Source organism: Copadichromis virginalis, linkage group LG14 (genome assembly GCF_057382275.1).
Source record: "Copadichromis virginalis isolate Kocher_CV1m ecotype Utaka linkage group LG14, C_Virginalis_male_GT1.1, whole genome shotgun sequence".
NCBI lineage: Eukaryota > Metazoa > Chordata > Actinopteri > Cichliformes > Cichlidae > Copadichromis > Copadichromis virginalis.
Genome location: NC_140631.1, coordinates 30,820,610 through 30,832,569, shown reverse-complemented (window position 1 = coordinate 30,832,569; position 11,960 = coordinate 30,820,610). Strand labels below are relative to the sequence as shown.

General features: G+C 37.9%; 1 protein-coding gene and 1 long non-coding RNA gene across 3 annotated transcripts; both read left to right on the top strand.

Annotated features, from left to right (window-relative positions):
• The first annotated feature begins 260 nt into the window (after positions 1–260).
• Positions 261–3,677, top strand: LOC146694290 (uncharacterized). The gene is made up of 4 exons (XR_014923878.1): positions 261–396; positions 2,023–2,159; positions 3,389–3,433; positions 3,555–3,677. It is a non-coding gene; the product is annotated as an uncharacterized LOC146694290 (long non-coding RNA).
• Positions 3,678–5,755: 2,078 nt separating this feature from the next.
• On the top strand, positions 5,756–11,805 carry paf1 (PAF1 homolog, Paf1/RNA polymerase II complex component). 2 transcript variants are annotated; one of them, XM_085430409.1, is made up of 14 exons: positions 5,756–5,984; positions 6,780–6,809; positions 6,930–7,022; positions 7,134–7,255; positions 7,348–7,414; positions 7,497–7,598; positions 7,789–7,894; positions 8,913–8,981; positions 9,125–9,228; positions 9,344–9,460; positions 9,624–9,752; positions 9,940–10,045; positions 10,549–10,627; positions 11,100–11,805. In XM_085430409.1, the coding sequence occupies exons 1-14, from the start codon at positions 5,938–5,940 to the stop codon at positions 11,525–11,527; spliced, it is 1,599 nt and encodes a 532-aa protein (XP_085286535.1). In that variant the 5' UTR covers positions 5,756–5,937; the 3' UTR covers positions 11,528–11,805. The 2 variants fall into 2 exon arrangements, with proteins under 2 accessions (XP_085286535.1, XP_085286534.1); XM_085430408.1 differs by having other exon boundaries at positions 6,777–6,809.
• Positions 11,806–11,960: the final 155 nt, after the last annotated feature.

The window sequence follows — 11,960 nt, the reverse complement described above, 5'->3', positions numbered from 1 at the left end:
AATAATTTCGGGAATATTTTATGATTCTGTTTTATGTATGAAAAATATAAACCGAAAATTACAGTACAGCAGAATATGTCGTTCCCCCCCCCCCCAATTAACAAAACATTGTTTCTACATATAGAAGCTACTGGTATTGATAATTTTATAATTGAATTACATTATCCAGAATAGAATATGTATTGTGAGAAAGATACGTAGTTTAATTTGGAGGCCTGACAGGACCTATCAGCGTCCGCGGACCACGGCTTAAATGAACCGATGTTGTAATTGGTTCTGAAAGCGGAACTGCGCTTGACGCGTAATGTGACGAGCATTGTAAACAAAACTATGGTAAATGTTTCCTTAGCCTAGAGAAGAAGGAATGCTGTCTCAGGAGTCTTTTCCTTGAGTAAGGTAAGAGGCCTAAAACACGAATTCCCCTATTTAGATACCGCTTTCTTGTTAACAGTATGGGTGTGTGCGGCAAATGAAACGTTAGCTAAAAGCCAGTGGCTCTAGTTTTTTCATCTCTTGTAGCTAACATAACTCGATTTCTGCACCGAAACTCGCGTAAACAGCTCATTACTCTAACGTTATCGTTAAGGTAAAAGTCAAATCCAATGGTTAGCTCAAGCACCCATGCACTCTCAATGCTCGAAAGTGTCTAGGTAGATGGCTAGCGGGACTGTTTATAGCTTGACATTAGATGCCACGCTAGCTAGCTACTCTCACTGTCTGTGTCACGCTGAACGATAATCGTGGACATTAAATAAAATATGACTCTGCACAGGTTTTGTGCGGTCAATGTCGATGAGTTTGGCAAAACTAGCTTTCATTTCATTGTTCATAATTAATGATTTTTTTTTAAACGTATCTTTTCTAAAAGATGAAAGATTAGCGGCACCAGGTATTTAACATCAGTTAATGAGTTTCTGTTCTTGTTGTCAATGACTCTCAAACATTGACTCAAATCTTTTCCACAACCAATTAATTAAACGTGAAACATGCACGGAAATTAAATGTATAGGGCAAAACACACAGGCTATACAATATTAATGAACCTGAAGGTCAATATTATTATTATTTTCTGGACCCCCGTGGCCTCCCTCTTCCCCCTGGCAAGACTGTGCTGGTAATGAAATAAATAAAATAAAGGTGAGCACGAAGTAGGAAGACTCCTTAGAATGAGTTGAAAAAAATAAATTGTCCTTTATTCCTGCATATACATTTTTTTACTTTTGTGTGTGTCATTTGTATTGTCTCACTTTGTATGTTCCTCAACTTTATCTGTTTTTGGTGTGCCACCCCAAATATTTTAGTGGCCCACATTTGGCCACCCTTATGAAAAAATTGTGGAGGTGCCCCTGCTTCAGTAATGTTGAGGCCTAAGCTCTGGAAAGGCCAATCATGACTCTGTGTTTTTGTTTTGTCCCCCCCCCCCCCCCCCCCCCCCAATGCATTCACAGAAACTGGTTGAAAAGCAACCAGTTTCCAGAGGAAAAAGTTGAAAGACCTTCAAATTGTATTGTTTGGCATTTTCCATAGAATCAACTACAGAAATGGAAGTAAATTGTGTATTTAGTTGCTACTAATAACAAAGTGCCTAAAGATACAGTTTAAAATCACTTCTTTGCCAAGGTGTCACTTGTGTGTCGATAAAACACTAATTAATCCTGTAACTTGGGTGCTTGAATTATTTCTTGGTCAGCCTTAAGTGGTTAACAGAGAAACATTCCTATGAAAATGGTCAGGTACAATGACCGAATTTTAAAAACTCGTGAAAAAGCAGCCACTGTCCAAACGAAAACACGGAAAGACCTTCAGAAAGGCTGAGGAACTACTGCTCAAGACAACTTTAAAAAGTTACCAAAAAGCCTGAGTACAAAATCTAATACCTTGAGGAGAGGCTCAAGACTTTTGGACTGCATGTTGTATGTGCTACAGACATAATTTGATTGTTATTTAGCAACAACATGGTGCCCACTACCTTCATAAAACTGAAGACATCACTTATTTATGACGCATGTGTCGTCCTCACAGAGCTCCAGGATGTTGTGTGAAATCCTGCTCACATCGCTATGGCTCCTGTTTGTTATCTTCTGGCTGGAGTTGATAAGCCTGTGGTTGTTCCTGTCCATGTTCTTCCAAGACCGTGCATTTTACCACTGGGGGGATGGGTAAGAGATTGTTCTATGGTGTCTTTTTTTTTTTTTTTTTTTTTTTTTTTTAATATTTTTATTTCTTGAGTGATTAAGTTGTATCTACATATCTCACAATATCCGAATTAAATGTAGTCATTCTTCATCTAAGTACCTGATTTATTCTACTGCTTTTCCCATTGAATTGGTTTAAGGCTGCGCCATCCTCTTGTCGCCTTATTAGCTAGGATCCATAGACAACTTCTGCTATTAATTTATTTAAAAAGTTGTCTCTGACAATGAGAGCTTCGTGTCAAGAGCAACTAACCTATCAGGACTACGTTGAATGCATTGCTTTGGAACAAACACTTGTTCAGAAATTCCTCAGTTTTCTATGCAAATAAAATACAGTTTCTTCTGCTGCATATGTTTTGATTCAACACACCAATAACAGACCAATCTGGGAACAGTTAGATGTGTGCAAGATGGCACAGTTGTGCTGAGCAAATTCAATGCTCTTTCAAATTTGAGTTTTTCAAGGGCAGTTAAGTATGTGTCAGTGTGTTGTTACTAAGTCAGATTGATTTGTACTGTCACCCATAATTATAAACAAGTTTGACTTCACATGACTCATGTTTTGCTCACTGAAATGTCTTTGAACTAACTTGGACAAAGTTTGTGGAAAAAAGAGAGACTGTAGACTCACAAGGATTGAAAGTAAAGATGTCACAATTTTAAACTATGGCTGTAATTTGATCTTAACCCTCAAGCCCTGTTTTGAACTCCTTACCTGTCTGAGCTCCTCTCTGCCTATGCTCCAGGAAAAACCACGAGGTCTAGCTCAAAACTAATGCTGTCCATCCCACGGACTAACCTCAAATCCCGTGGTGATAGACCCTTCTCTGTGGCAGGTCCCAGACTTTGGAATAGTCTCCCCTTAAATATTAGATCAGCACAAACACTTGAGCAATTTAAATCTTTACTAAAGACACATTTCTATGCCCTGGCTTTTAACACACTATGACCCAAGCATTTTGGTCTTATTTGAATTCGTTTAGCTATTGTTTTAATTCTTTTACTGTCCTATTATTGTTTTGTTTTTTTTTATTGTTATTGTATTACATTGTTGCTTTTTAATACCATTTTTATATTGTTAAGCACTTTGTGCAGCATCGGCTGTTTGAAATTTGCTATATAAATAAATTTGACCTTGACCTTGAACTAGTAGATGGGAAAAATATTTTAAAGCCATTCGCTTGTCATTGCAGGATGTTTGCAGATGATCCTGGACAGATGATCTACATGTTAAGCCGGTATGAATTATGTCTTGATTCAGTGTGTTGTGGGTTTTTGTTTGTTTGTGTGGTGTTTTTTAAAATATGAGCTGTTTGTTTATACCTGTATGCAAATCTGATCTCTTGTCCCTTTCCACAGCGCTGATGCCCAGACAGAGACGCAAACCTGAGATGGAGAAAAGAAAAGAAAACAAGAAGTCCACTAAAGACTCTGAATGGAGAGCTGTTGAAGTAATGTGACTGAAGAATATAAAAAAAGGCAGGAGCCTTTTTTTTTTTTTTTTTTTTTTTTTTTTTTTTTTTTTTTGTCCTGCCTGGCGCACCCTTGTGCACAGTCCACTTTCAATAACAGATGGTAGAGAGGTACAGCATGAGTGAAGGGCCAAGCTGAGATGCAGAGGGGTGTGTGCAACATTTATGATTTTTACTCTCAAATTTTGGTGAAACAGAATGAATGTAAAGGAACTGTTGATTCAGAAGAGACTATGCTTTTTTTTTTTTTTTTTTTTTTTTTTTAAATGTTGAGTGTTTTGATCATGTGATTCTATGCAACTACATTTGTTGCTTTTTACAGCTTATATTCATGGTTTCAGAAAGCTGATGACTGTAAATCTGTTACCAGATTATTATTATTATTATATTTTTTTTTTTTTTTTTTTTTTTTTAAATATTATCTTTTTTCTTTTTATTATTTGTTCCAGTCAATTATCAGGTGTTTGTATGTTTGATGCTACAGCTTTTAACAATGAGCTACTTTTGAATGTTGGATTTGATGGAACACATGTGATGAGTGTAGAATAGGTAATTAATAATTTGATCAAATATTTTTATACACTTAACACTAAGCGTTTCACCTACAGTACATAAAGCATTATTTGAGCTTGAAGGAGGTATCTAGTATTACAAATTTCAGCCTTTATCTGATTTTGATCAACTGTATTACCACTCTTATAAAATAAATCTTATACCAGGTCAGAAGATGGCAAGGGAAATGTATTCATTTGTAAAAGGGGATCAAGAAATGTATCGGGGGAATGGTAGCAAGTGTATAAAGCAACTTTTTTAAATATATAGATATATCCAGTACATAAAAGGAAAAGTCCACTTTTCAAACATATTAGTCTCAGCTAGCCTGTGAGATTATTTGTCTGCCAGCCATTTTTGTGTTATCTTTAGGTGTCTGTTGATTAAATGGTTTCCCCTGAAACAGCATATTTGGGTTTTCTTCGTTTCAATAAATTTTTCTCCCAGAGAGCCAAATGTTGTCACTTTTAAACTGGTCTTAAACAATAGTTCTACAAGCTTTCTGAAGAGCTTTTTTTGAGGGTATTTCAATTTTATTGGAAAATGTATTTCTTTAGTCAAATATATGGAAAAAATGCCAAAGATAAGTTTGGAAGAAACTAGTGTTGGGTTTTTTGTTCTGTTTTTGCACCAACAAGTTGATTCCCAAAGATCTATTAAATGAAAGCTTGTATTGGGTCAAGGTGAGGACAAGAAGTAGGAGACCTACAGCAGATGAGCAGTGTGTGTGTGTGTGAAAGCCATGTGCTTAAGAAGTTGGAATCCAGCAAAGACCTGATACAGGAGCTGCAGTTGATCCATCTACCGTCGATGCTCACTTCAACCTCATCAGAAATGGTGTGATAGGAGGGGTCTCTGTTACACCTGTTTGAATCTATTAAGCAAGGTAAACTGGGAGAAAAGGCTGAGGTATGCCAAATTCCAGGAGAACTGGATGAAACATCAGTGGCAACAAGTCTTCTATAGTAATTTATCCAAATCATCACTGTATGTATGGAGGAAGTCAGAAAAGGCACAACAGTCAATGTCTACATCAGCTGTAAAACATGGAGTCTAAGTCAGTAGTGTGACTTACTGACATCATTACAGTATCAGATTTTGATCCACCATGCAATACCATCCAGCAGAGGCTTAATTTTTCATGTCAATGATCCCAAACACATTGCAGTAAAAGCATACATAGATTTAAAAAATAAATAAATATTAGTCATGGACTGGCTTCCCCAGAGCATACACCTTGATGCTATTCAAGCAGTGCTGGATCATTTCAACAAAGAACAGGAAAAAAAGCCAGTCAGTATTCAAAGAGCTTTGAATGTCCTTAGAAACCTGAAGCAGATTTCTGAAAACTACTTATAGGAAAGCTTGCCTAACAGAGTTTAGGTTGTGTTGAAGAATAAAGGTTGTCATACCAAATACTCTGTTTCAAAAATCGCCAATGTCCCCTTTTCCTGTGAAATAAAATTTAAAAAAAAAAGGACAACGGGTTGTTCAAGTACTTCAAATTCCAGAACACTAGGAGGCGCTCACAATAAAGAAAGTCCACTTAAGAACTGGAGATGTGGATACACTACCGGGTCATCATCCCATCCTGCTAATAAAAGATGAAAACGCACTCAGGCCATGAACTCGATAGGAGTTAATGTTTTTTGTTGACTTCGGACGTATTTGTGCAAACAAACGGTTTTGTTTTTAATTCTAAGCGTTTTTTCATAAACATGGCTCCAACGATTCAGACACAATCTCAACGAGAAGACGGCCACAGGTACGTTCAACAGTGCCTTTACAAGTTCGCGTACCTGAGTGGTTTCTGCACGTTTTGTGTCAGTTTACGACACGGAATTAAGTGTAATGCAGAAACAAGTGGTCAGCGGGTCCCAGGGTGCTTTTGTGATGTGTGTAGCATTAGTCGGAAGTGTTAGCAAACAAACAATCAAGCTTAACGTTCGGCTAATTTACGAGAAGCTTACAGAAATCAGCGTAGGGATTTCCATAAGCTTAGTGTCAGTAGTTTGTGCCGGTCAACAATTTATTATTATTATTTTTATTTTTAGCAGCACTAATGTAAAGTTCAGGCAAATCAAAAGCTGACTTTATGTTGGCTACAAGAATGCTAACAACAATGTGGCGGAAAAAAGGCGCCTGAAAGATTAGTTATTAAGTACTAAAAAATAGTGGTTTTAAGTTTGTCATATGTGTAGGGTAGCTTTTGTTCCTTTTAAACATGATAACGCACAAATACCCCTTCCAGTGTTGCCGTTGCCAATATTTGTTTTGAATTTTTGGTCGTTCGTTTGTAATCTTGCAAAATACAATAAAACAAATAAAATGAGAGTTAGCTTGTAATTAGTTTAAGCTGTACATTTCAGACCACAGTGAAAAGTATGTATAGACAACATAAGGAATGCCCTATTTTTGCCCAAAAGGAGAGGTTCTCTGTTTTCCAAGTTGAAGACATTTGGATTCTTAATATAAAATTAAATTGTGTAGTAAAGGGATTGTGCACTCTTTACTACTAACCAATGGCTGTTTTGTTTTTTGTTTTTTTTTCTTCCAGCAGGCCATCCTCTCACAGAACCGTCCCAGAGAGGTCAGTAGATTAAAAACATATTTGTATGTACTTAGTTTCTGTCAGGTACAGAAACTGCTTCTGTATGTGAAGATTGCTGGCTTACCATTGGTGTATTCTTTACTTTGGTGCTCTTGACAGGTCTGGAGTTGTCTGCAGAGTGAAATACTGTAACACCTTGCCTGACATACCCTTTGATCCTAAATTCATCACTTATCCATTTGATCAGCACAGGTATTCATTTTTCACTCCACTGAATGGAGTGAATACAAGTATTCACTTCCCATCAAGTAAACATGTTTAAACACCCACCCATATATAACCTGTGGTTTTCTTTATTGGCAGGTTTGTACAGTATAAAGCCACTTCTCTTGAGAAGCAGCACAAGCATGAACTCCTGACTGAACCAGACCTTGGGGTCACCATTGATCTTATCAACCCAGACACATACCGCATAGACCCCAACAGTAAGTCTCCATCAAGGTTGATCCTGTTCTTAATTTACATTGTGAATTATTTAAATGTCTGCACAGACTAAGTTAATCTTTCACATTTTCAGTTCTGTTGGATCCCGCTGATGAAAAACTGTTGGAGGAGGACATCCAGGCTCCATCCAGTTCAAAGAGGTATGACTACTAAATAGGCTGGTTTGTGTTATGCATTCAGCAATATTTTTTTATTTTGAGCAATTTTCCCCTTCCCTATAAGGTCGCAGCAGCATGCCAAAGTTGTCCCATGGATGAGGAAGACGGAATACATTTCCACAGAGTTTAACCGATACGGTGTTTCCAATGAGAAAGTGGAAGTCAAGTAAGTTGGATCAGTGAACTCCACCTTTACATTTCACACATCAGAATCAGAATACTTTATTGATCCCTGGGGGAAATTATTTTTTTTGTTACAGTGCTCCATTATAAACCAACATTAACAAGACCCACACATGTACAGATGCATGTTCTAGGTGTTCATGTAATCGAGACGTTTTTGTTTTTGCGTTTAGGATTGGAGTGTCTGTCAAACAGCAGTTTACAGAAGAAGAGATCTACAAGGACCGAGACAGTCAGATTTCTGCGATTGAGAAGACGTTTGAGGATGCACAGAAATCTGTGAGTGAGCATATTAATATGCTGCTTGATTATGGCTAAAATAATAATCACGATTATTTTTACTGAAATTGAGATCTCAATTATTTGACGATATTTATTTAACAATGTACTGAATATTGGCTTTAAAGATTGTCAAAAAATAATATAAAATAGTGTGCAAATACTGATAACAGTGCAAATTTTGCAATACAAAAAATAACTGAAAAGTGTTGATTATCACTGAGCAGTGGTCTTTGGCGAGGAAAAACATTACCACGTTTGTTATCTCCTTATATCTCTGGGAGCTGGTGGGATATTTAGTCGCGTTGTACAGGGTATTGTGAATGCAGGTCTGTGAGGATGAAGCAGGTGTTGTCGAGAGTTTTTCTCTGTGCTCCTTCATTGTTTGATCGTATGTCACTTTGTGAGCGGTCTTCAAATGATTGAATAAATTTGTAGTGTTGCTCTGTGGTGCAGCTACGACACCGTAGCAAAGCTGACACACTACGCGAACCCATAATGTTTCCACACCACTGAAGTCGTTTTACCTCTCTTTTCAACCAACGGCATTCTTTCTTCAGCAGCCATTATCCTCTCCTCTCCAAATAACTTCTGCTTACCTTTTCGAGCTTTCCGAGCGTCCCTCGGGTCCTCTTGTTGTGACGGGTGTTCGAAACCCAGAGAGGTGCGCTTGATTTGCCACACAGAGCAACGCGAGAGTAAAGCACGAGGGAGGTGCTAATAATCGGCTCAGTCATTTTTAATGATCATTGAAAGCCCAGATCGTAATTTAGATTAAAATTCGATTAATTGAGCAGCCCTAGCTCAAATCCTTCTCTCCTTACACCAACAAAATGATATAATATGTAAAAGAAATTAGTTCAATTTAAACCTTGTATTGGATGTGCGACTCTTGTTCCGGCAATTTAAAAATAAATAAATAAATAGTTCTGTTTGTCAACTGATTTCTTTTATTTTGATACGTGTTTGTGTTGGTAAGCTACAAACTAGCTAAAATGGAGTTGTTCTTGATCTCCAGATTACACAGCATTACAGCAAACCCAGAGTTACTCCTGTGGAGGTACTACCTGTGTTCCCTGACTTTAAGGTGAGCTAAGTCCTTAACTGAATTTATTTGTATTAACCCATGGAACCTTAATGATTGAAACATGCATGCAACAACAACAAAAGGAATCCACTTTTGTTGCGCTGGTAGTTAAAAATAATAAATACATTTTCTCTTTGCCCCAGATGTGGATCAATCCATGTGCTCAAGTCATATTTGACTCCGATCCTGCACCTAAAGACATGTCTGGACCAGCAGCTGTGGAAATGATGTCTCAGGCCATGATCAGGTATGATCAGATGTGTTTTCTCTGTTCTCCTCTTCAACCGCTTTTATTTTTGTTTTTGTTGTTGTTTTGTTTTTTTTGTTTTTGTTAAATGTCACTTGTTGTTTGTGAAATATAGAGGTATGATGGATGAAGAAGGAAATCAGTTTGTGGCCTACTTCCTGCCCAATGAGGAAACGCTCCGAAAGCGCAAGAGAGACTTTGAAGAGGGGATTGATTACATGCCTGAGGATCTGTAAGTAAAATAATGCATCACAAACATGTATCTGTGGAATTTACTGCATTAAATAAACATTAATTGGGTGTTATTTATTTTACTTTATTTTATTTTTTTTGAGTGTGTTTGGTGAAAGTGTACTGTACACAAGTATAATGGAATTTTGTATGGTATGTTTCAGCTATGATTACAAGATAGCAAGGGAATACAACTGGAACGTTAAGAACAAAGCCAGCAAAGGCTATGAAGAGAACTACTTCTTTATCTTCAGAGATGGAGACGGTGTTTACTACAATGAGCTGGAGACAAGGTGACACCTTAGAAATGATTTGTATATGTTGACACTTGGATGGAAAATATTTTTAACTACTTCAACATTGTACATGTTGGTTTGTTGCACAAGTTTTGGTATTGGTGGTATTGATGTTGATGCACAAACAGTCATGACAAATAACTGGCTGGCCAAGACCTTTTACAACTGTTATTTTGGCCTGTAGGGTGCGCTTGAGCAAGAGAAGAGCCAAGGCTGGAGCACAGTCTACAACAAACGCTGTGCTGGTGTGTAAGCACAGAGACATGAATGAGAAGGAGCTTGAAGCTCAGGTGAGTGCATTTCATTGTTTTTCAGAGCTTTCAATCAAGAGTTTAGCTTTCCATCCTATAGTTTGCTGATGAAGCTAGAAACGTATGTTGTTGTTACTGAAAATTTTTTTTTGTTTGTTTTGTTTTTCTTGGAAGAAGGTTGGGATTGATACAATGTCTTTAAAGACAAAGAAAACTATTTAGAAGTTTAGAACTGTATGATTGATCTAATAGAAGTAGTTCTGCTGCAACACATTTGATAAACAAAGTAGTTGCTATACAAAAGAAGTGCCGGTATGGGAGGTGTCTTTTATTGCTTTAAGCAAAAAAACCAAAAACTAACGGGGTCAATGATGGTTTGCATTATTATATATATTTAGCCCCCTGCTTCCAGCGTTTTCCACGTCACTCGACAGACTACACTAGATTACAAATTCTTTCTAGGAATGGCCGTATACTTTGATTTTTGTCATTCCTCTGTTACTGTGTATTTATAACTGACTGCCTTCACTGTGATTTTTCAGGAGGCACGTAAAGCTCAGTTGGAGAACCATGAGCCAGAAGATGAGGAAGAAGATATGGACAAAGAGACTCAAGATTCTGGTTAGTTGTTGACATATAATTTTTACTGACTTTTCTACCCTCTACCCAGAATTGTCTGGGGAAGGACTCTGATGATTTGATTTGATTGTTTTTGTCGAATTAAGCAACAAACTTTGTTTTAGAAATACGTGACAGTCTGGGCGGTGAGCTACCAGAGCATTTTCTGTAATTTTACACATTTATGATGTATGGAAACTGTCATGTGCTGTTGAAATTGCACGTCTTTAGCTTATATCTAGGTAACTGGAACGATTCTTATATAGTGCTTTTTTTTTTTTCTTTTCTTTTTTTTTTTAAACCTGAGCACTTATTGCACTTTATTATCTAAATCTAATTAATATTTTGGGGATTAAATCCGTAGTGAAATGTCTTTAAAGTGCAGTCTCATTTGTCCGTATGTGCCCTCAATGTAAAATGAGTTTGAGCGATTGTCAGTAACTATGCTAAATCAACGAACTGCTATTTTCTCCAGGTGATGAGAAGAAGGGCAGTGGCAGCGAGGCAGAAAACTCTGGCAGTGAATCTGAGAGAGACGATGAAGAACAGGAACAAAGGGGAGAAGATGAGGACGAGGATGAAGACAGAGGGAAGAGGAGGCGGAAGGCAAGCGGCAGTGGTAGCGAGAGCGGCGAGGAGAGGACCAGAGAAATGCGAGATGAGGAAGAGATCTTTGGCAGTGATGACGACAGCGACGACAATGAGCCAAAGAATTCAGCCAGGAGCAGCGGGGAGGAGGGCAGCGACAGTGAGGATGAAGGAGGGAACAGAAGAGGCAGCCGGAGTCGCAGCGCCTCTCCTGCAGGCAGCGACCGCAGCAGCGACCATTCAGAGACTCGGGCTCAGAGTGGGAGTGGAAGTGACAGAGGCTCAGATTCCAGTGACGCCAGCGACAGTGAATAAGACCAGTGAGCCGGTGACCTGTCTTATCTATATATTGAGCTCCAAACATTGGCGCTCTTACACTGTCATTGAGTATAATATTGGCCTGATGTGGGGCTGAAATTTCTTGCTGATTACAAATTGTTTATGAAATGCTGGTAACCTTTCACCTGGATACAACTCTGTTTAATCCAGTTTTTATTTGTAGATTTAACTCTAGTTGCTATTTGTACGCCATTCCTCTATGTTGTTTGCCAGATGGTCATTAAAGGATCATGTTTAAAAAAAAAAAGAAAAAATGAAAGAAGTTTTCCACTCTTGAAATGCCTTTGGAGTGGGAATAGTGTAAACCATGTGGGCTCTCAAAGCAGGTAATAAATTGTAGACGACATTTTGTAAAACAAACCTCTGACCAGAGTTTGTTCTTTTTCTGCGTCTTTTTCTGATTTGGGAA

Coding starts and splice junctions, on each gene's coding strand:
- paf1 (XM_085430408.1), top strand. CDS start 5,938: ATGGCTCCAACGATTCAGACACAATCTCAACGAGAAGACGGCCACAG. Junction 5,985..6,776: donor CAACGAGAAGACGGCCACAG/GTACGTTCAACA, acceptor TTTTTCTTCCAG/CAGGCCATCCTCTCACAGAA. Junction 10,046..10,548: donor AGAAGGAGCTTGAAGCTCAG/GTGAGTGCATTT, acceptor GTGATTTTTCAG/GAGGCACGTAAAGCTCAGTT.